This window comes from Acomys russatus, chromosome 16, assembly GCF_903995435.1.
Source record: "Acomys russatus chromosome 16, mAcoRus1.1, whole genome shotgun sequence".
NCBI classification, from domain to species: Eukaryota; Metazoa; Chordata; class Mammalia; order Rodentia; family Muridae; genus Acomys; species Acomys russatus.
The window spans coordinates 25,134,121-25,159,793 of record NC_067152.1 but is presented as its reverse complement, the minus strand read 5'-3'; the positions used below and the strand labels follow the sequence as shown (position 1 = coordinate 25,159,793).

At 51.4% G+C, this 25,673-nt stretch overlaps 1 protein-coding gene across 1 annotated transcript; it reads left to right on the top strand.

Annotated features, from left to right (window-relative positions):
• Window positions 1–17,495: 17,495 nt before the first annotated feature.
• Nr1d1 (nuclear receptor subfamily 1 group D member 1) lies at window positions 17,496–25,032 on the top strand. The gene is made up of 8 exons (XM_051158492.1): window positions 17,496–18,178; window positions 20,798–21,127; window positions 21,414–21,502; window positions 21,620–21,764; window positions 22,141–22,787; window positions 23,109–23,294; window positions 23,758–23,968; window positions 24,603–25,032. Exons 1-8 carry the CDS (start codon window positions 18,148–18,150, stop codon window positions 24,800–24,802), a joined length of 1,839 nt encoding a protein of 612 aa, XP_051014449.1. The 5' UTR covers window positions 17,496–18,147; the 3' UTR covers window positions 24,803–25,032.
• The last annotated feature ends 641 nt before the right edge of the window (window positions 25,033–25,673 follow it).

The following is a 25,673-nucleotide window of genomic DNA, read 5'->3' as shown; positions in this document are numbered from 1 at the left end:
TCCTACCTACTCTTAAAGGGCCAGACAGTGACATTTTTACGCTTGAATGGCTATAAGAGCTTATTCTTTTTTCCACCTTTAGTGCTACCATTGCAATACGAAAGCAGCCCCAGTGAATGACATGAATGAACATGGTTCTTCTCCAATATGACTTTACTATCTGAAATTTGTATTCCTAATAATTTTGTTTGGAGCTTTAAAATGAGTTCTCTCTTGTATACTTATCTCTCCCAGGTAGCCTCTAATTACCGTGTAGCTGAGAAGGACCTTGAACTTCATATCTTCCTGCATTTACCTCCAGAGTGCTAGGATAGGGATTTACCATTGAATGCACTCACCACAGGCTAAGTACAGTCAATGCTGGAGGTCTTAGCCAGGGCTTCGCAATCACTAGGCAACGTACACTGCAAACTGAGCTACATCTCCAGCCCTACCTCTTTTTTGTTTGTTTTTTTGAAACACAGTTTCCCTGTATAACAGCTCTGGCTGTCCTGGAACTTGCTCTGTAGACCAGGCTGGCCTTGAACTCACAGAGATCTACCTACCTCTGCCTCCCAAGTGCTGGGATTAAGAGCCTATGCCACCACTGCCCTACTTCCAGCTCTACTAGCTCTACTTCTAATAATCTTTTTTAAATGATTATTTGTGTACATTGGTATTTTTTTAATTATTTATTTATTATTGTGTATACAATGCTCTGCCTGCATGTACACTTGCAGGCCAGAAGAGTATCAGATCACATCGTAGATCAGGATGGCCAAGGCTACACAGAGAAACCCTGTCTCGAAAAACAAAACAAAAAAGACTGTGGTTCAGCAGCCAGGCGTGTGACACACGCCTTTAATCCAGCACTCGGGAGGCAGAGGTAGCTGCATCACTTTGAGTTCGAGGCCAGCCTGATCTACAAAGCTAGCCCAGGATAGCCAAGGCTACACAGAGAAACCCTGTCTCAAAATAAATAAATAAATAAATAAATAATCAATCTTGCTTCTAAACCATCAAGCTTTCAGCTGTGGTGACCCCTGAACTAAAAAAAAAAAAAAAAAAAAAAATATATATATATATATATATATATATATATATATATATATATATATATATATTTATATTTATATAAAAGAAAGGTCACAAAGTGTAAAGGCCAGGATTAGGGCACTCCTCTAATCCCAGCCCTGCAAGGGGCCGAGAATGGAGGATCTTTAGTTCACCCTCATGTGTTGTAGGCCAGGCTGAGCTACGATAAAAAAACAAACAACAAACAACAACAACAAAAAAAACCCCAAAAACCTAAAAGCAGAGTCGGTTTCGAGGGAACCTAAAAGAAGCAGTCCCCGAACTATTCTCTTTAATGAGATGGTAACCACTTTGCCTAGTGGCTCTAAGTTTGACGTCTTTCACCCTCCTGGCCAGGTTTATAGAATAGCAGAATTCCATCCCTGCTATCTCCTTTTTTTTCTTTTTGAGACGGGGTTTCTCTGTGTAGCCTTAGCTGTCCTGGACTCACTCTGTAGACCAGGCTGGTCTTGAACTCACAGCAATCCACCTGCCTCTGCCTCCCGAGTGCTGGGATTAAAGGCGTGCGCCACACCCAGCAGCTACCTCCATTTCTTGAAGGGCATCGTTGTGGTGTGAAAAAGCATTCCGTAAGGCCATTTTACTTGCCCGGGTCTTGATTTTCCTAGACACCACACCTGCCTTCACCACAGCCCCCAAATAAGGAAAACTAGAGCAGCTCATCTTTTCGGTCCCAACCATCTTTGACAAGAAGGCTGCTAACGGGGCAGCACATAACAGTGAAAAAGCAAACGTTTGTCCTGACTCCTCTCCAGGGACCGAGGCTCTCAGAAGGGTAAATAAAAATTGGAGTTCCGTGGCTGACATTAGCTCAAGTCCCACAGGGCACCCAACTGAGACTACTGCTAGGAAACCAACCAGCACGGACCAGAAGCTTCCACCGAAGGTCTGCGGGCTCAGAGTGCTTTCGGCCATCAGCCCTGCCCTCCGTCCCAAGACCTGCGGGAGTCCCTGTCTCCCGGGCCTCTCCAACAACGGGTACACCCACCTGCTCTTTTCAACTCCCTTCACGATAAGATCACAATTCAAATTTGGGTGGTTTGGTTTTGGGTCACCCCCCACCACCACACACACACACACAAAATCTCTATCAGCCACAGCCCCGCCAAAACTTTCAGAGTGTCCCTCCCACTCCACGTGGACCACCCTTCCCTGTCCCAGCAACCCTTGCGAGAACCACCCCTAACACGTGGTCAATTGTTATGCTTCCTTCCTCGGGTTCCCGTTCAGCTGGCATATCCGCTAGCCACTGAACAAAAGTGCCCTCTACTGGGTGACTTTGGGACAGCAGCTCTGGTACTAGGGGTAACCTTGGCGGCTTCAGCCTAAAATGACTTTATATCCACACAGTCCTCTGGCTAATGACTTTAAGGATTGGGGCCCACCGTGGTGGAGTAGTGAGGGGGCCAAGTCAAGGGAATCTGTGAGTTCAAGGCCAGTTTGGTCACATAGCGAGTTCCAGACTAACCAAAACTACATAGTGAGACCCTGTGTGAAAATGAAAATGAAACCGAGTGTGGTGGCCTTTAATCCCAGCACTCGGGAGGCAGAGGCAGGCAGATCGCTGTGAGTTCAAGGCCAGCCTGGTCTACAAAGCGAGTCTAGGACAGCCAGGGCTTCACAGAAACCCCGTCTCGAAAAACCGAAATAAATAAAAAGAGGAGAGACCTAAAAACAGGGTTAGTGAGCACAAGAATCCCATCCAACTAATTTTATTTTATTCCATTTAATTATTATTATTATTATTTTTTTTTATTTATTTTTTTTTTTTTTTGGTTTTTCGAGACAGGGTTTCTCTGTGTAGCCTTGGCCATCCTGGACTCACTTTGTAGACCAGGCTGGCCTCGAACTCACAGCGATCTGCCTGCCTCTGCCTCCCGAGTGCTTGGATTAAAGGCGTGCGCCACCATGCCCGGCCATTTAATTTATTTTTGAGACAGGTTTTCTCTACGTAGTCTTGGCTGTCCTGGAACTTGATAGATAGACCAGGCTGTCCTCAAACTCACAGAGACCTGCCTGCCTCTCCAGTGCCACCATGCTGGGCCCTGGGCTAATTTTTTTTTTTTAATATTTTTTTTTTTTTTTTTTATGTGCAACGGTGCTTTGTCTGCATGTATGTCTGTGTGAGGATGTCGGATCTTGGAGTTACAGGGTGAGCTACCGTGTGGGTGCTTGGAATTGACTAGTCTGACTGAGCTCATATAGAGGGAACTTACAGTGCTGTCGAGGAAGGCCATTTAGGTACAGTTCACCCAGTGCAGTGGCGCTGTACCTATGACCCAGTTCATAGTTAGGGCTCCTTGTCAACACTATGAGCTCTAAGGGAAGTAGAGTTGGGGTAAAGGTTGCCAACCTGCATCCAGGAAAGTAAAACTACCTAACCCCACACCAAGAAGATTCTCATTCATGATAACTCTCTTGGATTTGTCTCTTTTCCTTCCTTCCTTTCTCTCTCTTTATTTTTTCCCCCCAGACAGGATTTCTCCCTGTAACAGCCTCGAACTCACAGAGATCTGCCTGCTTCTACCTCCAGAGTGCTGGGATTAAAGGGGTTCACCACCATGACTGGCTTTGTCTCATTTCTTAAAGAGCACATGGGGGATTGAATTTAAGAGCTCAGGCTGCCGATATCCTACCTTTCAGCTGTGTTTACCACTGAGCTACATTCTCAGCCCTTTACTATTTTGAAACAGGGTATGGCTACATAGTCCAGACTGGCCTGTAGTTGTCACCACCCTATTCAGGCTCTCAAGCTTGGAAAATCTTTGATTTATCTTCTGTATAATCCTTAAAGTTATTTTTCATTTTAATTTTTTGTTGTTGTTGTTTTTTGTTTTTTGAGTCAAGGTTTTTCTATGTAGCCTTGGCTGTCCTGGACTCACTTTGTAGACCAGGCTGGCCTCGAACTCACAGCGTGCGCCACCACCGCTGGGCCAGTCTCTTTCCTCTTAACACCATGGTTCTCAACTTTATTTTGGGGGAAATACATTGGGCAAAATACAACAGGAGGAAAAAATATATACCCTTTTTCTGTAAGTAGAAGCAAAAAAGTCAGACAAGAAATTGGTGCTGTAGATGGGGAAAAGCGGTGCAGTGTAGGTGATGTTCACAAAAAATGAAGAGCTAAGTGGTGTGGAAAAGGAAGGGTTAATTTACTAGGCTGCAATAGTGGCCCAAACCTCCTCCAATGCCAGCACTGGAGAGGTGATGGCAGAAAGACTAGGGGCAGAGGCATGGAGAGATGGCTCAGTAGCTTTAAAGAGCATCTGTCGCTCTTCCACAGGAAGAGTTCCAGCACCCACTTGGTGGCTAACAACCATCTGTAACTCCAGTTCCAGGGGATCCAATGCTGCCTTTTGCCCTCCACAGGTACCATCAGCAAGCTCGCTCATTCTCTCTCCAACCCCAGAAAAAAATAAAGAATAAAAATAAAATCGGAATGATTGTGGGGCTATTTGTAGTTCTAAGGTCATAGAAGTCATAGCCCAAGAGCTGCAAGCCTGGTAGCCCCCAAAGAAAAGGACCCTATCTTTTTTTGTTTGTTTGGGGTTTTTTTTTTTTTTTTTCTGTTGTTGTTTTTTGAGACAGGGTTTCTCTGTGTAGCCTTGGCCATCCTGGACTCACTTTGTAGACCAGGCTGGCCTCGAACTCACAGCGATCCGCCTGCCTCTGCCTCCCGAGTGCTGGATTAAAGGCATGCGCCACCACGCCCGGCTCAAAAGGACCCTATCTTAACCAAGAAACACACAGCAACACAGAGACATGGTAAGGAATGAAGTGTGAAAATGTGAAGAAAAAAGAAAAGATAAGAGTCCTGAGACGCGACCACTAACCCCTCCGCCCTCTTCCCATGGTCTCACTTATTAGCTCAGGGCAGCCTTGAATTCCCCATCTCCTGCCCTGACCTCAAGTGCTAGGCTTATAGGTATGTACTACAACTACACTTGGCCCGGAGCACCTACTTTTACACTTTTCAGGGTGGGTGGGTTGGTTTTTCGAGACAGGGTTTCTTTGTGGAGCTTTGGCTATCCTGGACTCGCTTTGTAGACCAGGCTGGCCTCCAACTCACAGTGATCTGCCTACCTCTGCCTCCCGAGTGCTGGGATTAAAGGTGTGTACCACCACCGCCCGGCCTGGAGCACCAACTTTTAAGAGAAAGAGTCCCAAAGAGATCAAGATGGAAAACTCTGCCTTGGGCCACTTGCTCCCATTACCAGGTGCTAAAGGCAGGGGCGGAGACGTCTAAGCAAATGGAGACTTCCCTTCCCACCCTCAGCCTAGCTGCAGTTCCTGCTTTTAGCCACTCGGGAGTGCCCAAACCCAACTAGAGTAAGGGAGCAAGAAAACAAGCAAAACTAAAGTAGCTGGTAGAGGACAGCTTTGGATGTCACGGGTGACCCTGAACAGAGGAGAACTGACGCCAGGAGCCTCGGCTCTGAGGCTGCAGCCCCTTAGCCTAGCCGCTGGACAGGCGTCTAAGCTCGGCTTCGCTAACAGAGGACTGAGGCACTGGAGACACACTCTCCATCTTACACCCCCACCCTTGACACCACAGTGGTCACTTCTTCCTTGACTAGTTTCCCTCCCCTCCTCCATCCTCCTGTGGGAACCATCCCACAGCCGGTCAGGAGGTTGAGGAATGCTCTGCCTTGGCTGGGTGCCAAGCTGTACACTTCCTGGGCTTTGAGGTGGGGCTTGGCAAGGGAAGCCCTTTGGACACAGAGCCACCCCAGTCTTGCACAGCCTGTCTCCCCTCCTCCAACTCCCCCCCCTCCACTAAGTGAAAAGGCTCTGAAGTCACTCTTTGTGACCACAATCTAATTTCCTTCCCCCACCCCAGTAGGATTTCCTAGCCTGGGTCAAAACAGCTACAATCTGGGGGGGCGGGGCAGTCATGCTCACCACTGTGGCACACAGTGGCAGGGAGGTACCTATTTCAGGACCGGCCTTCCCAGCCCCAGGAACATGTTTCTGGAAAGAGGGATTCAGTTGTCAGGGTCTCAGGCCAGCAGTTATTAACACCAATCCATCCTCTCAAGTTCCTTCTCAGAACTGCGGGTCTGAAGTCCCTGTGTAGTTAAAGCCAGGAGTAAGCCGATTTCTGAGTGCCTGACCTTGGCTTGGCCTCCATTTCCCTGAAATCAATCAGCTGAAATCTGAACTCACTCCTCCAGATCAAGGCCACGGGAAATCTTTGCAGCCCAATGCAGCTCGCTGGGGTGCGTTTAGCAAGAGTGGGGAGCCCGCAAAAACCACTCTCAGATCTCATGGATAGAGGCCAAGTCTGACAGGGACCTCTCTGTCCTATTGAAGGGGCTCCCTGCTCAAAATGCTCTTTTGCACTTGTGGGAGGAGAGTCTTCGGATATGCCCACTGAGCCCCCACCCCCACCCCCGGTAGGGGGAAACAAGAATTCGGTCTGGTGGAGCCCCCTGCCTCACAGATCCTCAGGGCCATTCTTGCAGCCAGTTTGCCTGACGTCATCATCTATAGACCTGTGCCAGATTCCCGAGTTCCTATCTGGACATTTCAGCCCCCACAGCCCTGGGCCTAGGGGAGAGACAATGTAGGTCACGGCAGCTGAGCCTGCAGGGCTGTCTGCTCCTTGGGCCCAGAGCCTTTCAGGTCCAGAGGAAGTCTTGCAGAGAAGCAGAAGAAAGAGTTCTGTGAGATTCAGACAAAAATATATGGCTCAGAAAATAAAGCAGGGTCGTGTGGTGGTGGTGGTGGCGGCGGCTGCGGCAGCGGTGGTGGTGGCGGCAGCGGCGGCGGCAGCGGCAGTGGTGGCGGCCTTTCATCCAGAACCTGGGAGGCAGAGGCAGGTGGATCTCTGAGTTTGAGGCCAGCCTACTCTATAGAGGAGTCCCAGGATAGCCAGCGCTACATAGAGAAACCCTGTCTCACTCCACCACCACCCCTTAAAAAAAAAAGGAAATGAAGAAGAAAATGAAGCAAGGAGGGGCAGGAGGCAGGTGGTCTGAGCTGAGGTCTAACAGGAGCACCAGCCTGTGAGCTCACCACGGTAGAAGGAAAACCAGAGAGGCTTGGGCATGCTCCCATCCTTGTTTCTGTTGTTGTTGTTGTTTTGGTTTTTCAAGACAGGGTTTCTCTGTGTAGCCTTGGCTGCCCTGGACTCACTTTGTAGACCAGGCTGGCCTCGAACTCACAGCCATCCATCCGCCTGCCTCTGCCTCCCGAGTGCTGGGATTAAAGGCGTGTGCCACCACCTCCAGGTCCGCTCCCATTCTTGGCTTCCTTTCTTCTGCCTTCCTTTGCCCATGTACGGGGCCTTTGGTTCTGGGGCCTGTCCTCTGTTCTCCAGTCACTTTGCAGGCTCAGCTTTCTCAGGAATCTCTGTGGTTTTCCTTAGAGACCCTTTACTTCCTCCGGCCACAGTTTTTGGGTCTCAGGGGAAAGCTGGAGTAGGCTAGCACTGTCCCCACCCTCTCCTATTGAAAACCTTTTCCTGCTTGTTATCTGTTAAACTCATTTTACCCAGGGACCTTCCAACCCTCTTGGCCCTTTTCTTGCCTCTTCATACCCTTACCCTGGAGACCTAAGTATATGAGTTTGAGGAAATGTATACTCACCCCTTCAGTTTCACCCAGAGGAACCAAGGGCCTATGGCTAAAACTAGCTCTGAGTCTCCAGGCCTGCCCAAAAAAAAAGGGGGGGGGGGGGCGCAGTGGGCTAGAGAAATGGCTGAGCAGTTCTGAGTACTGGCTGCTCTTCAAGAGGATGTGGGTTCAATTCCCACAACTATCTGTAACTCCAGTTCTAGGGGATCCAGTTGTCTCCTGGACTCTACAGACCACCAGCCATGCATGCGGAACACAGACACACGGGCAAACACCCCCCCATAGATAGAAAATAGAAGAATAAAAAGAAATAAAAGAACAATTTTTACCTCTAGCCTCAAAAAACAAAACAAAAACAAAACAAAACAAAAAAAACTAAAGCCACAATCATGGTGGGTTTTCTTTGGGGAGGGTGTTGATTTGCTTGCTTGTTTGTTTTTGAGACAGGGTACCACTGTGTGCGGGAGGCCAGCCTCAAAATTCAGAGATGCACCTACCTTCACCTCTGCGTGCAGGGATTAACGGTGTGCACCAAGGCTGGTCCTTTAGTGTCTGCTGCCTCATCTGGTCTTAGTGCTGCTGGGACTTGAACCCATGGCTTTGTGTATGCTGAGGGGCCTCTTCAGGTCCCAAACCGGTTGTTCTAACAGGAAAAAAAAGGGTATGTGGGAGGAAGGGGCAGGACAACAGAGGATCTAGTCTTTTCTTCTTTCTTCCCCCAGTATCTTCTAGTCCCTTCTGAAAAGGCAGTAACTTACTAGCCCACTAGCCCACTCGGTCTTGCCGTTTGTCCTCATTACCAGAAATCCTGGTGTGCACAGGAAGCACCCGGTAAGTGGGTCTTGCAGAGTCAAACTAAATCTGACTATGCTTTCTGGCTGAACTCTGAGAGGTTGCCCCACATTGGAGAAAGGTAAAAATATCCCCCGATCATGGCCTTATCTCCAGGAGAGAACTTGCACCTAGAGCTGTGTTTCCCTGCCCTTGCTCACACATCAAATCCCCTGGAGGGAGTCCTGAGCTGTCCCCAGGCTTGAGTCAATGATCCTCAGATGAGCCTAAGAATTTGCATTTCTCACAGGGTCCCAAGTATTGCTGACAGTCTTCATTACTGATTTGGGAATCATCGCCTCAGTGAACCCCAGCCCTTCCCCCACCCCGCCCCCAAGACCTGGTTGGTCTCAATTTTATGTAGGAGGAAGGAACATCTGTGTAGACCCTCCAACACACAAGGCGAGGGCAAGCATGTCAATCGAAGACGGATTATCTGTGCCCTTTTTATTCAGTCTGTTGATTCCATCCTTATTAAAAGTCACTTCCCCAAAAACCATGTTTTGCTACAGCGAGGGAGCACTAGGAATTTCCTGTGGCTAGGCAGCACCAGTGGCGGCCCCGGGTGGAGGCAGCGCAGAGCAATCCAGTCCGTCCCTTGGCTCGGGCAGGGCCACGTGCCCCACCCCCTCGCTTGCACATGTCTCCGCCGCCACCGCCGCAGCAGCCCGGCTGTTTATGAGCGAGTTGTTGTGGTAGAAATGGAGCAGGCTGCACATGCCCGGGCCATGTGACCCCGGGCAGCCCGCGTGAGCTTCAAGACAGCACAAACATACTCGGCCCTGTCCTCCAGTGCCCGGAGAAGCAGGAAGGAACGAAGGGGGAAGAAGTGAAAGGCCACTGGGCCGCCTCGTTTATCTCCTGCCCTGTTTTCTGCTTGTGTCCCTCTCGGGGAGCTGTGTCTCTCTCCGGGAGCTGCCGGTAGTGCAGTCATCAGCAAAGTAAGCCTGGTTTCTCCAGCGTATTCACCTCCTAAACAGTCCCTTGGCATTTACCACCCCCGCCCCAGCCCAACTCCCCCAAATAACAGAGGGCCTCTCCAGGTCAAAAGGACATCTCTCAGGTTGTCCTGGTCTCCAGGCTGAGACCTGCGTTCCATGTAGGCTGGGCTCCCCAAAATAGGTATCCCCATCCCCTCTTTCTAGGAAGGAGGACAGGACGTCACATATTCGTGGCAGCTAGTGCCCACTCCAAGATGAGAGCAAGGAGAATGCAGAGATTTGTGAGGGGGACAGGAAGCTAAGACCACGTCTGCAGCAGCGGGCTGAGGGGCCAGTAGCTCGGAAGGGGGAATCCCTTTGCTAGTCCGTGGTGGGGAGGAGCTGGAGACCCAGGAAAGCAACTGGGTAAAAGACAAGTTTAGCTTTTGTCCATCGCTGAAGCGTCCCCTCCTCCTGCTCATAGGCACTGGAACCCCCGAGCCCCTGCTTCCAGCTCACGGCCTCTGCCCCTTGCCCACGGGTGACCCTGTTTCTGCACTGCAGTGCCTCCTGCTGCGATGTGAGACTGCTTGGAGTCAGGCGGACAGTAGGTTAGCAGGAACAAGCAAACGAAATGAACACGACCCACATTTCCTTGCGCACCAAAAAACTTTGCAGATCCTGCATTGCAGAGCTGAGGCTTTTTATTATTTATTTATTTTTAATCTCTCCGCTGGGCCCCTACACACGTCTGCATTTTTGCAACCAGCAGATTCCCCACCCCCACCCCCACCCCCGTGCAAACTGCGCAGCATTCTAATGAGCCAAAGCTCCTTCCTGCCGCATTGAAAAGCTCATCAACGCCCCCCCCCTCCATTTACAAGAGAGGGAAGGATCCTACATTTGTGAAGTAGCATTTCCCTCCTTCCCCTGCCTCCCTCCCCCATCATACTGCAGACCTTCCAACCCAACAGCTGCAAACAAGGGGGGAGGACGGGAGGAGGGACTGGAACGTGAGCCTTATTCCTTCTTTCCACAGAGGCTGAGCTGGCCCCGCGGGGGTTTGTCGTCGCGCGCTCCCCCCTCGAACCCCCCGCCCCCCCGCCGCCGCAGTCCACTGCACCCTCCTTTCCCTCCTCATCCCAGCCAGTGTTTATGTAAGCCTCCCAGAAGCTACACATGGCCCCCCAGTGCTTGCCCAGGCCCCAGTTTCTCCGAAGTTCATCCTTCTCACGAGGACTGTCATGAGCCTCTGGCTTCCTAGGCAGCTGCACAGAGAGCTGCAGAGGCCCAAAGAATAAGAGATGCGGGATCAGAAGGGAGTTTGAGGTGCAGCTTAGAATGGAGATGAGGCAGCCACAGAGGCACCCCGCCTCCTCACACGGACACACCCCACACGCGTCTCTGCATCTCAATCCACAGCGGCTCAACTCAAGGACAGCCAGTGGGCAGGTACAGGGGCCTGCAAGATGATGTCACCAATGGGCTGCAGCAATGGTATATAGCAAAGAATGAATGGGAGACATCATCCTGACAAATGCTAAACATTACTGTCCCCCTAGCCAGGATGATGGACTTTTTTTTTTTTTTTTTCCTTTTTCGAGACAGGGTTTCTCTGTGTAACCTTTGGCTTTGTAGACCAGGCTGGCCTCGAACTCGAAGTGATCCACCTGCCTCTACCTCCCAGGTGCTGGATTTAAAGGTGTGCCACCACCACTCCCAGCTGGATGACAGACTCTACTGGATAGTCACCTGGGCTTCTCTTGCACAGCCAAGGACAGTCCACACCACCTCCAGGATCTTGTGATGTGACGTAGATCCTGGGCTCAGAGAAGAGGACCATCTTTTGAGTATCGCTGATCATGGATGGTGGCTTTAAAGGTCCACATGTCTCAGGCAGATAAACTAGAAAGCCACCTTGTCTTTCCTTAGGGTCACGCCACAACTTCTGTTGTAGATGGCCTCCCAGCAAACCCAGCTCACTCATTCATTCATGCTTTTGTTTATTGAGACAGGGTCTCCCTAGCTGGCTCAGAACTCACTGTGCAGAGTGGGGGGGGGGGGGCTGGAACTTACAAGACTCTTCATATCTCTACCTCCCAAGCTAGGAGCAAAGATGAGAGCCACCACGCCTGGCTCAACCAAATTTTAAAACACCCTGGAAGTGCACAAAGGGACCCTGAAGGTCCCGGCCCATCCACCCTCCTTCCCATTCATGAACAGCTGTGGACCCCATAATTAGAGGGCTTGAGGAAAACCTTTGCTCGAGTCCCTCACCTCTGGAACAGCCCATGTGGAAGTTTTTGTTGTTATTGTTCCTTCCTTTCTCTTTTTCTTTTTAAATTTTTGTCTGTTTTTTTTTTTTTTTTTTTTTTTTTTTTTGCTTTTTTGTTTTTTGAGACAGAGTTTCTCTATGTAGCCTTGGCTGTCCTGGACTCACTTTGTAGACCAGGCTGGCCTTGAACTCACACAGATCCTCTCTCTGCCTCTGCGTCCCAAGAGTGCTGGGATTATAGGCATGTGCCATTGAGCCCAGCTATGTGAAAGGCTCTTCATTTCTTTTTTCTTTTCTTTTTAACATTTTATTTAACTTTTAACTTATGTGCGTTGGTGTAGGAGTGTCAGATCTTGGAGTTACAGACAGTTATGAGCTGCCATGTGGGTGCTGAGAATTGAACCCGGGTCCTTTCGAAGAGCAGGCAGTGCTCTTAACCACTGAGCCATCTCTCCAGCCCAAGCGCTTCGTTTTTTTATTGCTGGCTGGTTTGGTGTTTGCATCCTACACTCAGCTCCATACCTACCCTGCACAATCAGATGAGGGGAATTTAGGATGGAGAAAGAGTTTTAGAGAAGAGGAAATGCTGGGATTAAAGGCGAGGTTCTGGGAAGCCGAGGTCCTTGTGTGGGAGGGAACAGAAGTTTCCCTTCTTGGTGCTACACCTCCCTTCCTCATCATCATTGCTGAAGATGGATCATGGCTGCAGATGGACTCCCTACAGCACCCGTTCTCTGTGGGAAGGCAAATCTTGCTAGTAGAATTTCTTCTTCAGGCCTGGCACTGAACCCCCCACATTGCCATGCTTGCTGATAGTGAGGTATAGTCACTCTTCCGATTGGGGCTAGGGAGCTTTACACTTCCAATAATCTCTCTTAACTCCGTCACTCTTTGATCGTGTTCTGTAAATACAGCTTCAAGACAAATCTCCTAGTGTCTTCTGGCACCCTGGCCAGGTTAATAAAATATCTCTAGGGGGCTAGAGAGGTGGCTCGGAGGTTAAGAGACCTGTCCGCTCTTCCAGAGGTCCTGAGTTCAATTCCCAGCAACCACATGGTGGCTCACAACTGTCGATAATGAGATCCGGCGCCCTCTTCTGGTGTGTGGGCACATATGTAGGCAGAGCGCTGGAATCTCTGTGAGTTCGAGACCAACCTGGTCTACAAAGTGAGTCCAGGACAGCCAAGACTAAATAAAGAAACCCTGTCTCAAAAAACCAAAACAAAAAACAAAAAATTAATAAGTAATAAATACCTCTAAGTCTTGGTTTGCTGATCTCCAAAATATGAGAATGGGATCCTCAGTGCTGACGTGCAATGGAAATCCAAGGAGATGATGTTTATAAGGTCCTTAGCACAGTGCCTGGCATACAGTTGGTACTTAATATGAAACTTATTGTCTGGTTTCCATGGAAAGAACTGTAGTGAGGTAAAGGTAGAAAAACATATCCATTGAATCCAGTCAGTCTCCATCTTCTCTTCTCTTCTCTTCTCTTCTCTTCTCTCTCTCTCTCTCTCTCTCTGGTTTTTTTTTTTTTTTTTTTTTTTTTTTTTTTTTTTTTTTAGGCAGTGTTTCTCTGTGTTAGCCATGGCTGTCCTGGACTGGCCTTGTAGACCAGGCTGGTCTCGAACTCACAATGATCCACCTACCTCTGCCTCCCTCCCTAGTGCTGAGATTAAAGGCATGTGCCACCACGCCCGGCCACTTTATCTCCTCTTTTCCCAAGTTTTCATAATAACAAATCAACTCAAGACTTTGTCCCCTCTTGTCTTGAGGTCCTCCCCAAATGGTGAGATTTTGAGTCGGGTAGGGAAAACCAGCTGACCTTGCAGAAACCAGGAAAACCATCCAGAAAAGCAGGAAATGAGCCTCTTGTAGGTAAATGGCTGGCTCCCTGATTCGGGTCATCCTTAGGTTTCCTTCCCAGGTTTGCATCACCTGGACCAACAGGTTTTTAACCCTGGGAAATGAGTCCTTGGTGAGAAAGGAGGGGATGAAAAGCCTGAAGCCTGACCTATTTTCGGTAGGGACCCACCCTCTGTAAGTCAGTCAAACAGTCTGCCCAAGATTTAGGCCACTCAAGATCTGTACAGGGTGTTGCCCTGTTAACCCAGAACACCCTACGGCCAAGGAGAATAGCTCTGGGATCCACTCACCCATCTACACTCGCTACACACGTACACATGTAAGAATGCTGTTCGTGCTCATCACCAGAGCCCCCAGCCCCCTATAATACAGAGGAGCTCTAATCAGAGCAGAGAGCCCTTGATCTTTTCCCTTTTTCTATTTCTTTTTCTTTTCTTTTTTTTTTCTTTCTTTTTTGTTTTGTTTTGTTTTTCAAGACAGGGTCTCTCTGTGTCAGCCTTGGCTGTCCTGGACTCACTTTGTAGAGCAGGCTGGCCTTGAACTCACAGACATCCATCTGCCTCTGCCACCTGAGTGTTGTTTTATTTCTATTTAACTTAAATTTTATTTTACACGTGTGGGTATTTTACCTGCACGTATGTGTGTTCCTGGGGCCCACGGAGGCCAGCAGAGTGTACCAGAGCCTCTGGAGCTGGAGTTACAGGTGGTTGTGAGCTGCTGGAAACTGAACCCCTGTCCTCTGCAAGAGCAGCAATCGCTCTTAACCACTGAACCATCTCTCCAGCCCTACACCTGTTGTCTTAAGCCAAAGCTTAGGTCAAAAAGAGGCCAAGCATCTACTCTGGGTCCCCCTTGGGTGAGATAGCACATTCCTTTGGTGGCCCTGTTTTCTTGTTTCCTCTCCACTTCTTCCAGAAGCTTCTGATAGAGAAAGGAGCACGGTTTACAGATTTGTATTTTCTAGTGCTAAGAAAAAGCCCTACATTTCGTTTTACTCCTGGAATCCAACAAAAGAAACAGAGTGGGAAGTGGGCTCATATCCTCCTACCCACGACAGAAGGGATATCCAAAGTCACTTTAACTTGGTGTATGAGTGACATCTGTAAACTGCAGCACTTGGGAGGCAGAAAGCAAGAAGATGAAAGAATGCAAGGTCAGCTGGGCATGGTGGCACACACCTTTAATCCCAGCACTCGGGAGGCAGAGGCAGGCGGATCGCTGTCTGGTCTACAAAGTGAGTCCAGGACAGCGAAGGCTACACACAGAAACCCTGTCTCAAAGGGGAAAAACAAAACAAGACAAAAAACTAGATCCTGTCTTAAAATAAATAAATAAAAATTAAAAAGCTCTTTGTCAGGGAGAAGAGGAGGAGCCCTCTATGAAGTGCAGAGGAAACGGGTCAGAGGCAACACCCCTCCTTCCCTTCCTCTCAGCCTCTGCCTTCATACCTCACACAGACTACAAAACAACCTTGCTTCTGCCAAGAGCACGGTTAGACTGACTGAATTTAGGCTCTGGCTCCCTCCTCCTCACTGGACGCAAACTCCGGGAGGGAGTCTTGATCTCAGGCCCATCCCTGAAAATGGAAACATGCTCATCCAGAGGACATGAGCAGGACCACCCCATCTACAAACAGAGCAGAGGGCCTTGGGGCCACCCAGAGCAACTAAAGGGAGCAGGGGGGGGGGGGCGGGGGGGGGAGAGCTGTGGTAGAGGTAATACTGGGACTAGATGGGTTGGAGGGTCTAGTTTTGGGATTCTGAGCAGCTCTGACAGACACCTGGGCGAGGTGGGGGGAGACGCGGGTGTCTCTGGTTCTAACCTAATCAGGAAGGTCACAAGCACAGGCATCTCCCTGTCCTTGTTATCTTTCCACATAGTCTGGGGGGGGGGCGGGGGAGGCGCGGAGGGAGAGGGAGTGGACGCTGACTTCAAAACCACGTTTTCCTGAAAAGCTTCTAGCCTCATTTGTCCTAGCTCCTCCCAGTTCCTCCCATGGTACTCTGCAGCATCTTCCTAGAGACCCAAGAGGCAGGGCGGGCCAGAGAAAAGCCTGCTGCCCTTCTCCCATCCTGAGCCTGTGAGGTGCGAGAGGGAACAGGGCTAAATTAGCCTAGCCTCCCAATGGCCAGAGGTTGAGCCTGCTGTCCAGCCAACACCATTGGCCTTAACTCTTCAGCTTTCTTTTTCCTTGGTGCGCCTCAGTCCATCTTTGAAGTAAGGGCCTTGTGTTGTGTAAGTCTCAAATCCCTGGGCTCAAGTAGTCCTCCTGGCTAAGTTTTCCAAGGAACCAGCGGCAAGCCACCATGCCTGTCTGGCATTTTTTTCTTTGCTTCCTAGGATTCCATTATTTCTTTCTCTGGAGCTGCCTAAGAGCCAGTGGAGAAAGGTCTTAGGTAAAAGAAGAAAACCCTTCCCTGAGTACTGGGGTTAGGGAGGATTCTGAGGGAGGAGCAGGTGGCTTAGGTTCAGTTGGCTGCTCAGGGACGCTACCATCTCTCCTTACAACCCAAGCCCTAAAGGACGGACCTCTTCCTCAGACCCATGTTTTACTCGGGAGACAACTGCTGCTCTGGAAAAAAAAGAAGAGAGAGAAATTTTCATCTGCGCATCTATCCATCTTCTCTGTGGTGCTTTGTGTGTGTGTGTTTTTTTTGTTTTTTTTTTTTAAGATTTATTTATTATTATATATACAGTGTTCTGCCTGCATGTACACCTGCAGGCCAGAAGAGGGCATCAGATCACATTGTACATGGTTGTGAGCCACCATGTGGTTGCTGGGAATTGAACTCAGGACCTCTGGAAGAGCAGGTGGCACTTTTAACCACTGAGCCATCTCTCCAGCCCCCCTCTCTGGTGTTTTTAAGAAATAAGCAATGGGTGCTTGACCTTGGGCCAGTCCCTTCGTTTCTTCTTTAGGAAGAGAAGGAAAGTTCCCCCTCACCCCCACCGCCTATGTAGCCTGGCCTGTAGCTCAGGCCAGCCTCAAACTTATGGCAATTCTTCTGTCTTAGACTCTTAAGTACAGTGATTATAGGAATGAGCCACTACACCCTGCCAATAGGAGGGAGGATTTTAATGATCCTCCTGGCCTCTCCCCCCTCCCCTCTGTGTAGCCGTGGCTGTCCTAGACTCGCTTTGTAGACCAGGCTGGCCTCGAACTCACAGCAATCTGCCTGCCTCTGCCTCCCGAGTACTGTCCTCCTATTCTTTCAACCTGTGGGCTCCAGGTACCATGAAGCTCAGCAGGGAGCAGACCCCTCTGTGTTAGGACCTCAAAGCACTCTCGCCATGATGCCTCCCTCAGTAGTTGTCCTTTTTATTTCCCAAAGGGAAATGACTCACCTCAAAGTCACTTGAGTGGGCAGAGTGGTGTCACATAAGCAAACAGGGAGTCCCTAGGGATCTCCCCATGCTATGCCACTCCCTTCCCTCGGACACGGGGGGGGGGGGGGGGGGGGGGGGGGGGCGCAAGGGAAAGGGGGCAGAAAGGAAAGGGGATCACATTGCTTGTCCTGCTTTGCTTTGTCACCATAGCAAAACACAGCTTAAGTTCTTGACTCCAGGGAAACCTCCCTCCACAGTTTGTCTCTCTCTCCCCTTTGCTACCAATAACCTCAGAGTGAGGTCAGTTCTGCAATCACGTGAAGCTCTCACGTTTGCTAGGTTTGCAGAAAGAGCCTTTTAGCTTTGATCTTCCATGGAGCAGTAAAGCTTGCCAGGCCCTCCCCAGGAATTCACATGCTCCTGCCATACAAGGCTTTCCAAACACGCCACCCTGACTCTTCAGAAAACTCCACCCTAGTCCACTTTCAGCTCCTCCCCGCTGCCAGCAAGCACTTTTGCAAAGCAGAAAAAGGGAATAGTCAACACTCCGCCCACTTTGTGTCAGTAGACTACAAATCCCAACAATCTTGGCGGTGCGCAGAAGCATAGGGCTCAACGTGCCGGCTGCTGGAAAAGTGTGTCACTGGGGCACGAGGCGCTCCCTGGAATCACATGGTACCTGCTCCAGTGCCGCGTGCGGCCCGGGAACCCTGGGCTGCTGGCGCCTGCGCAGAGACCTCTGTCCCAGGGAAAGGCTCGGGCAAAAGGCGGTTGAGATTGGCAGAGTGAAATATTACTGCTGAGGGAACGTAGCAGGGCACACGTCTCTCTTCGCGTCTGGGTGCCTCATTTCTCCATCACCTACTTACTTCCTGGTTGCAGCTTCTCTCCCTTTGGGACTTTTGCACCCGGAGCTCCAGATTCGCTACCCGGCTTCTCTGCGGAGCCTTCAGGAGTGGCATCGGTGCACTGCAGGGACCAGACTCTCCTTGCCACCTTATAGCCAGAACTGCTGCAGGCTGGTTCTTCTTCTTACAGATTCTCTCTGCTCTTCCCATGCAAATCAGATCTCGGTTGCCCCCGCGTCCTAACCTTCTTTGGGGTTGCAGCATAGCCACCCCAAAACCTTACTGTTCAGTTCCTGGATCCTGATTGTGAGCTGCAGGACCCACTTGTCTCCCTCAGCCATCGCCCCGGGGGGCCGAGAGAGAGGCCATCGCCACCTGCAGTTTGTGTCAAGGTCCAGTTTGAATGACCGCTCTCAGCTGGTGAAGACATGACAACCCTGGACTCCAACAACAACACAGGTACTGAGATGCTTATCATCCTCGCCCTGTCACTGTCTCCATCTCCATCCACAGCTTATGAGAGGAACTTTCTAAGGGACTGGGGATTCCCTCTGGCTGGTGTTGGTTACTGTGCTGAGAGCCACTAGGTAGGATTTCCAGAGGGGGTTATTCTGGGTGGGGAGCGTACCTAAAAACGTATCACCACCTCCCCTCTGAGTTCCCCTGTGTCCGCGGGACTTGAATTTTGGGCAGATGAAATGGAGGGTGGATACGAGAGACGAGTGGAAGAGTGTAGGGAGACTGAACACTTTGAAGCAATCTCTGGAACCGTCCCCATCTGTCCACCCCTTACCCCTGTAGTATACCTATTTCTTTTCCCTTTCTTCCAGTTCTAGCCTACTTCCAGGGAAGTCTGGGGGCGATTATGGGCTACTGGGTTTGAGGGAATGGGTGAGATCTTGGAGGGGAATCCTCAATGGCAGTAGGGAGCTCCACTTGAGGACTCGGGTGCTTAGGGCTCATCTCCAGGCAGGGCACCCAACAGCGCCTTAGCCTGGGGAGGGCTCACATGGCTGCAGAGCCAGGCCCACGTGCTGCATTTGTTTTCATTCAGTAGAAGCCGTGGCCGCCATCCCATTGGCCATTGCCTCCCGGCCTCGTTACATAATGAGCTCCGCCCCTCAAGTTGCCGGAGCAACGCGTGTTCCCTTATCTCCTCCCCCTCAGTTGTCCCGGCCCAGAATGGTTTTAGGGCCCAGCCTACGATCCAGGACGCCGGGGAGGGGCGGGGCGAGGGCGGGTTTTTGCTTGAGACAGACGGGAAATGGAGAAGGCGGTGCTTCGAGTTCCGGGGTTCCTCGTTGGGGAGCCACGTGCGAAGGGCACACGTGGAGCGGGGACGTGAGGCCAGCTGAGGGCCAGGCTCCTGCCCCGCCCTTCTCCGCCAGATCTGGGTGAAGCTGGGCTGACTCACCACCCCCGCCTGCCTTCCTTTTCCTCTCAGACTGCCTGGCTCTTTTACCCTGGCTCTATGACCGAGGCCTGAGTAAGATAGGACCACCCCTGACCTGTAAAGTTTATGCGTTCCAAGGAAACCTCACACCAGATCCTCCTTAATCCCCTTTATTCTGATCGCACATAACATCACTTCACTGCTTTTGGACCCAGCTTTTCCATGTCCAATCCCAAAGTCTTCCTGTGCCCCAAGTTATCCTCTTTGCCTGGCATGCATGCATGTCTTCTCCCCCCAAAACATGAACACCTTAGAATCAAAGCTGACACAATACTACTTTTCATCATATTGGGTGGGTTTTTTTGTTTTGTTTTGCTTTTCTCACAGAAAGAAAAACTGAGACCAAGAGAGAAAGAGTTGATTTCCTGTAGGTTGGAAAGCAAATTGGTAGTGATTACAGATCTAGCTTTAGAACTAGGGTCCTTTGAGCAGTGCCCCTCACTTCAAAGTTGGAAGACTTTTTTGAGTGACTTTCTCAGGCCCTCTTTCAGGATGGATAAACTAGGTCAAGTTCATTTAGGTCTGCATAAATAACCCATCCCCCACCCCGGTCGTGAAACCGTAGCCGCTTAGCCAATTCTGCAACTCTTTTTTTTACAAGGCAGCTGGGTTCACCCTGACCAACCTTGAGCTATTTTAAGGTTGCCCTGCCTAGTTTAGTGTGTGTCAGTGGGTGAGCAAGACATGTGCTTCTGTAGACACGGTGGCATGGCATGTGTCAGCTCACACACGTGTCTGGGGATCCTCTCTTTGCCCGCTCCACCCATGGCAGGCCAAGCGAAGTGTTTGGCAGAGGTGTGGCAGGCAAGTCACCCCCTTCTCTTCTGCTATTCAGAATCACCTGGTTGGCAATGTAACCAGAGGGACAAAGTCGCTGAGTGGCCATAGAACTAAAGTTATCACCTGGCTGAAGCCTGAAAGGGGAATTCCTAAATCTCCAGGCTGGACAATTTGTCTCTTCCATTCATCTTCAGCGACTCACTTAAGTCTCCTATCTCGCCATCTTTCTTGGACTCAGAGTCACTGTGACTCATCTTTCAGAGGCCAGGGGAGCCAGGCTGAACAGAGTCCTTCCCTGCCCTACCCCTATGAGGCTGTGTCTTTGGGCTCGAAGGAAAGGTGACTGTCTTAACCTCTGTAAGACCTCTGTTCTCTTACCTCCTGGCTAGCTACCCTTCACGCTCCAGGGTCCATCACTGGATAGGTATTGCTGTAGATAGAAGAACTGGTGGCTAGGTTTTTGTTCGTGAGTGGGTATCAGCTGCCCATCCCATCCCCAAGTCTGCCCCTTGGAACTAAGTCCCTAGGGTGGCAGCGGGGTGGGGTGGGGTGGGTGGGGTCCCATGTATGAGATGCCCCGTGGACTTATGCCTCGCAGCCAAAGCAGAAGCTGAATGTACTGTGCAAAGAAATGGCTATGGGAGGTTTTGTGGCTAGGTTATTGTATATCGTGTCTGACTAGATCAGCCATGCCGTGTCTAGTATATGTGGGAGAACTGCTTATTATTCTAAGGTTAGGGGTTCTGGATGGCTAAGAGGAAACATTAGCTTGGCGATGATCACGTGGTACCCTTGACCCACAGACATGATGGCTGATACCCTCCCTCCTCTTGCCGTCCTATTAGGTGGTGTTATCACCTACATTGGCTCCAGTGGCTCCTCCCCAAGCCGGACCAGCCCGGACTCCCTCTATAGTGACAGTTCCAACGGCAGCTTCCAGTCCCTGACTCAAGGCTGTCCCGCCTATTTCCCTCCATCGCCCACTGGCTCCCTCACCCAGGACCCTGCCCGCTCTTTCGGGACCGTACCACCTAGCCTCAGCGATGATAGCTCTCCTTCTGCATCCTCGTCATCCTCTTCCTCCTTCCATAATGGGAGCCCCCCAGGAAGTCTACAAGTGGCTATGGAAGACAGCAGCCGAGTGTCCCCCAGTAAGGGCACCAGCAACATTACCAGTGAGTATATGCTCAGGTGATTTAGGGGAAAGGAAATGATCAGGATTTAGTTGATAGTTGATTTCCACCTGACAGTTAACTCTCGTGGGCTATGTCGTGGCCATCGGAATTTCTCCTAAGAGTCGTACTAGCTCCTGTCCACTTCAGTCTAGTCCACTTTGGTCACCCAAGTGTTCCTAGACATGGGAGCCCCTCAGCTCCCCCCCGCCCCAAGAATCTTCAGCCTGGAAAGTGTCCCAAGCCGTTCTGGCCTTTCTGCTTACCCTTGGCCTGTCTCTTCCCACAGAGCTGAATGGCATGGTGCTACTGTGTAAAGTGTGTGGGGACGTGGCCTCGGGCTTCCACTATGGCGTGCATGCCTGTGAAGGCTGCAAGGTGAGGCGGGTTGTAGTCGAGGATCTGGGCTGGTAATGCCCCCCCATCTCCCGCCCCCCCCCCATGATGTCGACTCAACTTAGATGAAGATGTTCACTAGTTGCCCCTGCCTTCCAGGGCTTTTTTCGCCGGAGCATCCAACAGAATATCCAGTACAAACGGTGTCTGAAAAATGAGAACTGCTCCATCGTTCGAATCAATCGCAACCGCTGCCAGCAGTGTCGCTTCAAGAAGTGTCTCTCCGTTGGCATGTCTAGAGATGGTAAGGTAGTGCCCCCATGTCTCCTCACCCCCTTTCCTTCCACCCAATTTCTGCCCTGATCCCTCCCTTTTAAAAAGAGCCTTAAGTCAAAACATTTGGTACAGTGAATGTCTACATGGAGGGTACCCCTGTGTTAACCTCTTGGACAAACACACACTTGTCTTCTCCCAGCCTCCTATTCATTCCCCAGGTTAACACCCCCGTCCTGCCCCCCCATCACACCCTTTGAATGGGTGTGGCCTTGCTGGTTTTCAGTTTTGAAGTGGAACCCAGGCTTTCAGGGACTTGCCCTTTGGAGGGAGGGAGGGAGAAGGAAGGAAGAGAGGCACGTGAGTATGTGAGAACTTCCTGACACTACTATCACCCTGTGTTGCAGCTGTGCGTTTTGGGCGCATCCCCAAGAGAGAGAAGCAACGGATGCTTGCCGAGATGCAGAGCGCCATGAACTTGGCTAACAACCAGCTGAGCAGCCTGTGCCCTCTGGAGACCTCGCCCACCCCCCACCCCACCTCAGGCTCTGTGGGCCCCTCGCCGCCACCTGCACCAGCCCCCACACCTTTGGTGGGCTTTTCTCAGTTCCCGCAACAGCTGACACCGCCCAGATCCCCTAGTCCTGAGCCCACCGTGGAGGATGTGATATCCCAGGTGGCCCGGGCCCATCGAGAGATCTTCACCTACGCTCATGACAAGTTAGGCACCTCACCTGGCAACTTGAATGCCAATCATGCATCGGGTAGTCCTTCAATGACTACTACTCCACACCGCTGGGAGAGTCAGGGATGCCCGTCTACCCCCAACGACAACAGTGTCTTGGCGGCCCAGCGTCATAATGAAGCCCTGAACGGTCTACGCCAGGGCCCCTCCTCCTACCCTCCTACCTGGCCCTCCGGCCCTGCCCACCACAGCTGCCACCAACCCAACAGCAATGGGCACCGTCTATGCCCCACCCACGTATACTCGGCCCCAGAAGGCGAGGCACCTGCCAATGGTCTACGGCAAGGCAGCACCAAGAATGTTCTGCTGGTGAGGACATGGAGCCAGTGTGGAGAGAGGGAAGGGGCCTGGAAGAGTGGACCTAGAGTAAGGCGGCCAGTGCTCCTGCAGGCTGAGGGTGGGGGATGTCTTCTGCTCGGGGAAAGGATGTTCTACCCTTAGGGCCTGGTTCTGCCTGGGAATCCTTAATCACCAACCGGCACCTGAGCACCTGATAGCTATTTTAGGCCAGAGGCCCATCCTCAAGGGCCACAGCTCTCATCCCAGGCAGAACCCCAAAACCAGTCCCGCTGGGGAGCCCACCTGGCTGCCGTGCTCCTCCTCACTCCATTCCCCGCCCCCCCCCACTAGGCGTGTCCCATGAACATGTATCCACATGGACGCAGCGGCCGGACCGTGCAGGAGATCTGGGAAGATTTCTCCCTGAGCTTCACACCTGCTGTGCGGGAGGTGGTAGAGTTCGCCAAACACATCCCCGGCTTCCGTGACCTTTCCCAGCATGACCAGGTGACCCTGCTTAAGGCCGGCACCTTTGAGGTGAGCAACGCTTTTTGTGTTCTCTGTTCTTGGCTATAGGGAGGCCTCAGTCCCATAGTGGGGTGACTAGGGTGGGAAAGGGCTCTCGGAGACTTCCTCGGTCTTAATTAACCTCTCTGACCGAGGACTTGGAACTCCTACCATCACCACCACCTCTGAGTCTGTGGGCCCTCTGTCTTCTAAGCTGCTGTCTACTCTAAACTCACCGCACCAGAGTAACCTAAGACGCACAGTTCTCAGCGTCTATAGAAGCAGCTGACGTTTGTTTAAATGTGCATTCCAGAACTAGTGGGTACTTCCACCTGGATGCCCCATTGACGGCCATTCAGAGCCAGACACCCCCCCCCACTCTTTACTGGCAATCTACAGCAACACCCCTGAAGTTTTTTTGGGCCAGCTGTAGGGGTCCTTTGGCAGATGCGCCTCCTCCCACCTCACTCCAAACGACTGTGCTTCACTGCAGGTATTGATGGTGCGCTTTGCATCCCTGTTCAACGTGAAGGACCAGACAGTGATGTTCCTGAGCCGTACAACCTACAGCCTGCAGGAGCTCGGCGCCATGGGCATGGGCGACCTGCTCAATGCCATGTTCGACTTCAGCGAGAAGCTCAACTCCCTGGCGCTTACCGAGGAGGAGCTGGGCCTTTTCACCGCAGTGGTGCTTGTCTCTGCAGGTAGGCCAAGTTCTCACCTGACCCTGGAGGAGGCACACGCAGTTCAATTCAACATAACCTTTTATGGAGTTACCTACTCTATGCCAGGCCCTGCACTGGGCGCTGGGGTACAGACAGGATTCAGACACAGTCTAGCTTGGGAAACAGACTCATGCCCGACTAATTATAAAACAGTGAGATAAGTGTCACACTAGAAGCACGAACCGAGTAAGCACAGACAACTATTTCTGCCTGGGAGAGCTGGAGAAGGAGGTGACACTTGAGTAGGGCCTCCAAGGGACAAGATATTGCCAGGCAGAGAGGGGGTGGGGTGGGGGAAGGGCATCCCAAGCAGAGGGAACTACAGAGCAAATCGCCAGGGAGCTTGACCATGTGTGGCCTGCTCAGGGGAGGAGGGTGGCCTGGAGGCATGGGAGGTGGCCAGTCTGTGGCCTTGCTCCCAGCATTTGGGCAAGCCCTGCGCTGGGGCAGAGGCCTGAGAGGAGGAGGAGCGCCCTCCTTCATCCCCCATTGCCCCGCCAAGGGGCCTCAGGGAGAGGCTGCCTTGCCTGCCAGGTCCTTGCAGACCTCCGTGTCCTCGTCAGAGGAAGAGGAGCTCAGGGAGCCTGCCTCACTGCTGTCGTCTTCCCCACAGACCGCTCGGGAATGGAGAATTCCGCTTCTGTGGAGCAGCTCCAGGAGACGCTGCTGCGGGCTCTTCGGGCTCTGGTGCTGAAGAACCGGCCCTCGGAGACTTCCCGCTTCACCAAGCTGCTGCTCAAGCTGCCGGACCTGCGGACCCTGAACAACATGCATTCCGAGAAGCTGCTGTCCTTCCGGGTGGACGCCCAGTGACCCGCCCGGCCGGCCTTCTGCCGCTGCCCCCTTGTACAGAATCGAACTCTGCACTTCTCTCTCCTTTACGAGACGAAAAGGAAAAGCAAACCAGAATCTTATTTATATTGTTATAAAATATTCCAAGATGAGCCTCTGGCCCCCTGAGCCTTCTTGTAAATAACTTCCCCCACCCCAGTCACCACACTTCCCACCCTCCCCTATTTAAACCACTCTTGCTCTCCCACCCTCCTCTGGACGTCCCTCCCTCCCCACCCCCTGCCCGATTTGTTCAGTTCCTGTCTCAAATCCAATAGTTCACAGCTGAGCTGGCTTCTGTGATGTGTGCTCGTTTGGGGGGTGGGGGTGGAGGGGACTACTGCCAAGGCTGGGGGTGGGGGGGCACCTCTCCATCTGGTCAGCTTGTGGGATGGGTACTCTGCCAGCAGATGGGAGGATATGGGGAAACAGCACACAAGGCTAAGGGGAGGGTGCCCAAGGGGGTTATTTTCATCATATATTTATTACATAAATATATAGTAAAATAGACGAGCAACAATTACCATAAAAATATCTTTCTTTAAAATCCTGACCCAAAACACAACGGGGTGAAAAATCGCACATAACAGACATACTGATTGTCAACTGTGGGGCAGGAGTAGGAGCCCCTCAAGTCACCCCTACCGGTCCCACCCATCTCTGGGGAAAGGACCTATCTCCTTCCCTGTTTCTAGCCACACCCCCCTCCCCCCACCCCAGCACCAGCTTCTCGTACATTCAGTAGCTCCTCTGGGTACTATCCCCTCCTCCACCCAGGAGTTCTAGGGCAGGAAGTGCTTTTCCCCCTTATGGACGGTGTCTTATGTCACACGCCCTGCCCTGCCCTGCCCTC

Coding starts and splice junctions, on each gene's coding strand:
- Nr1d1 (XM_051158492.1), top strand. CDS start 18,148: ATGACAACCCTGGACTCCAACAACAACACAG. Junction 18,179..20,797: donor GGACTCCAACAACAACACAG/GTACTGAGATGC, acceptor CCGTCCTATTAG/GTGGTGTTATCACCTACATT. Junction 23,969..24,602: donor AGTGGTGCTTGTCTCTGCAG/GTAGGCCAAGTT, acceptor TCTTCCCCACAG/ACCGCTCGGGAATGGAGAAT.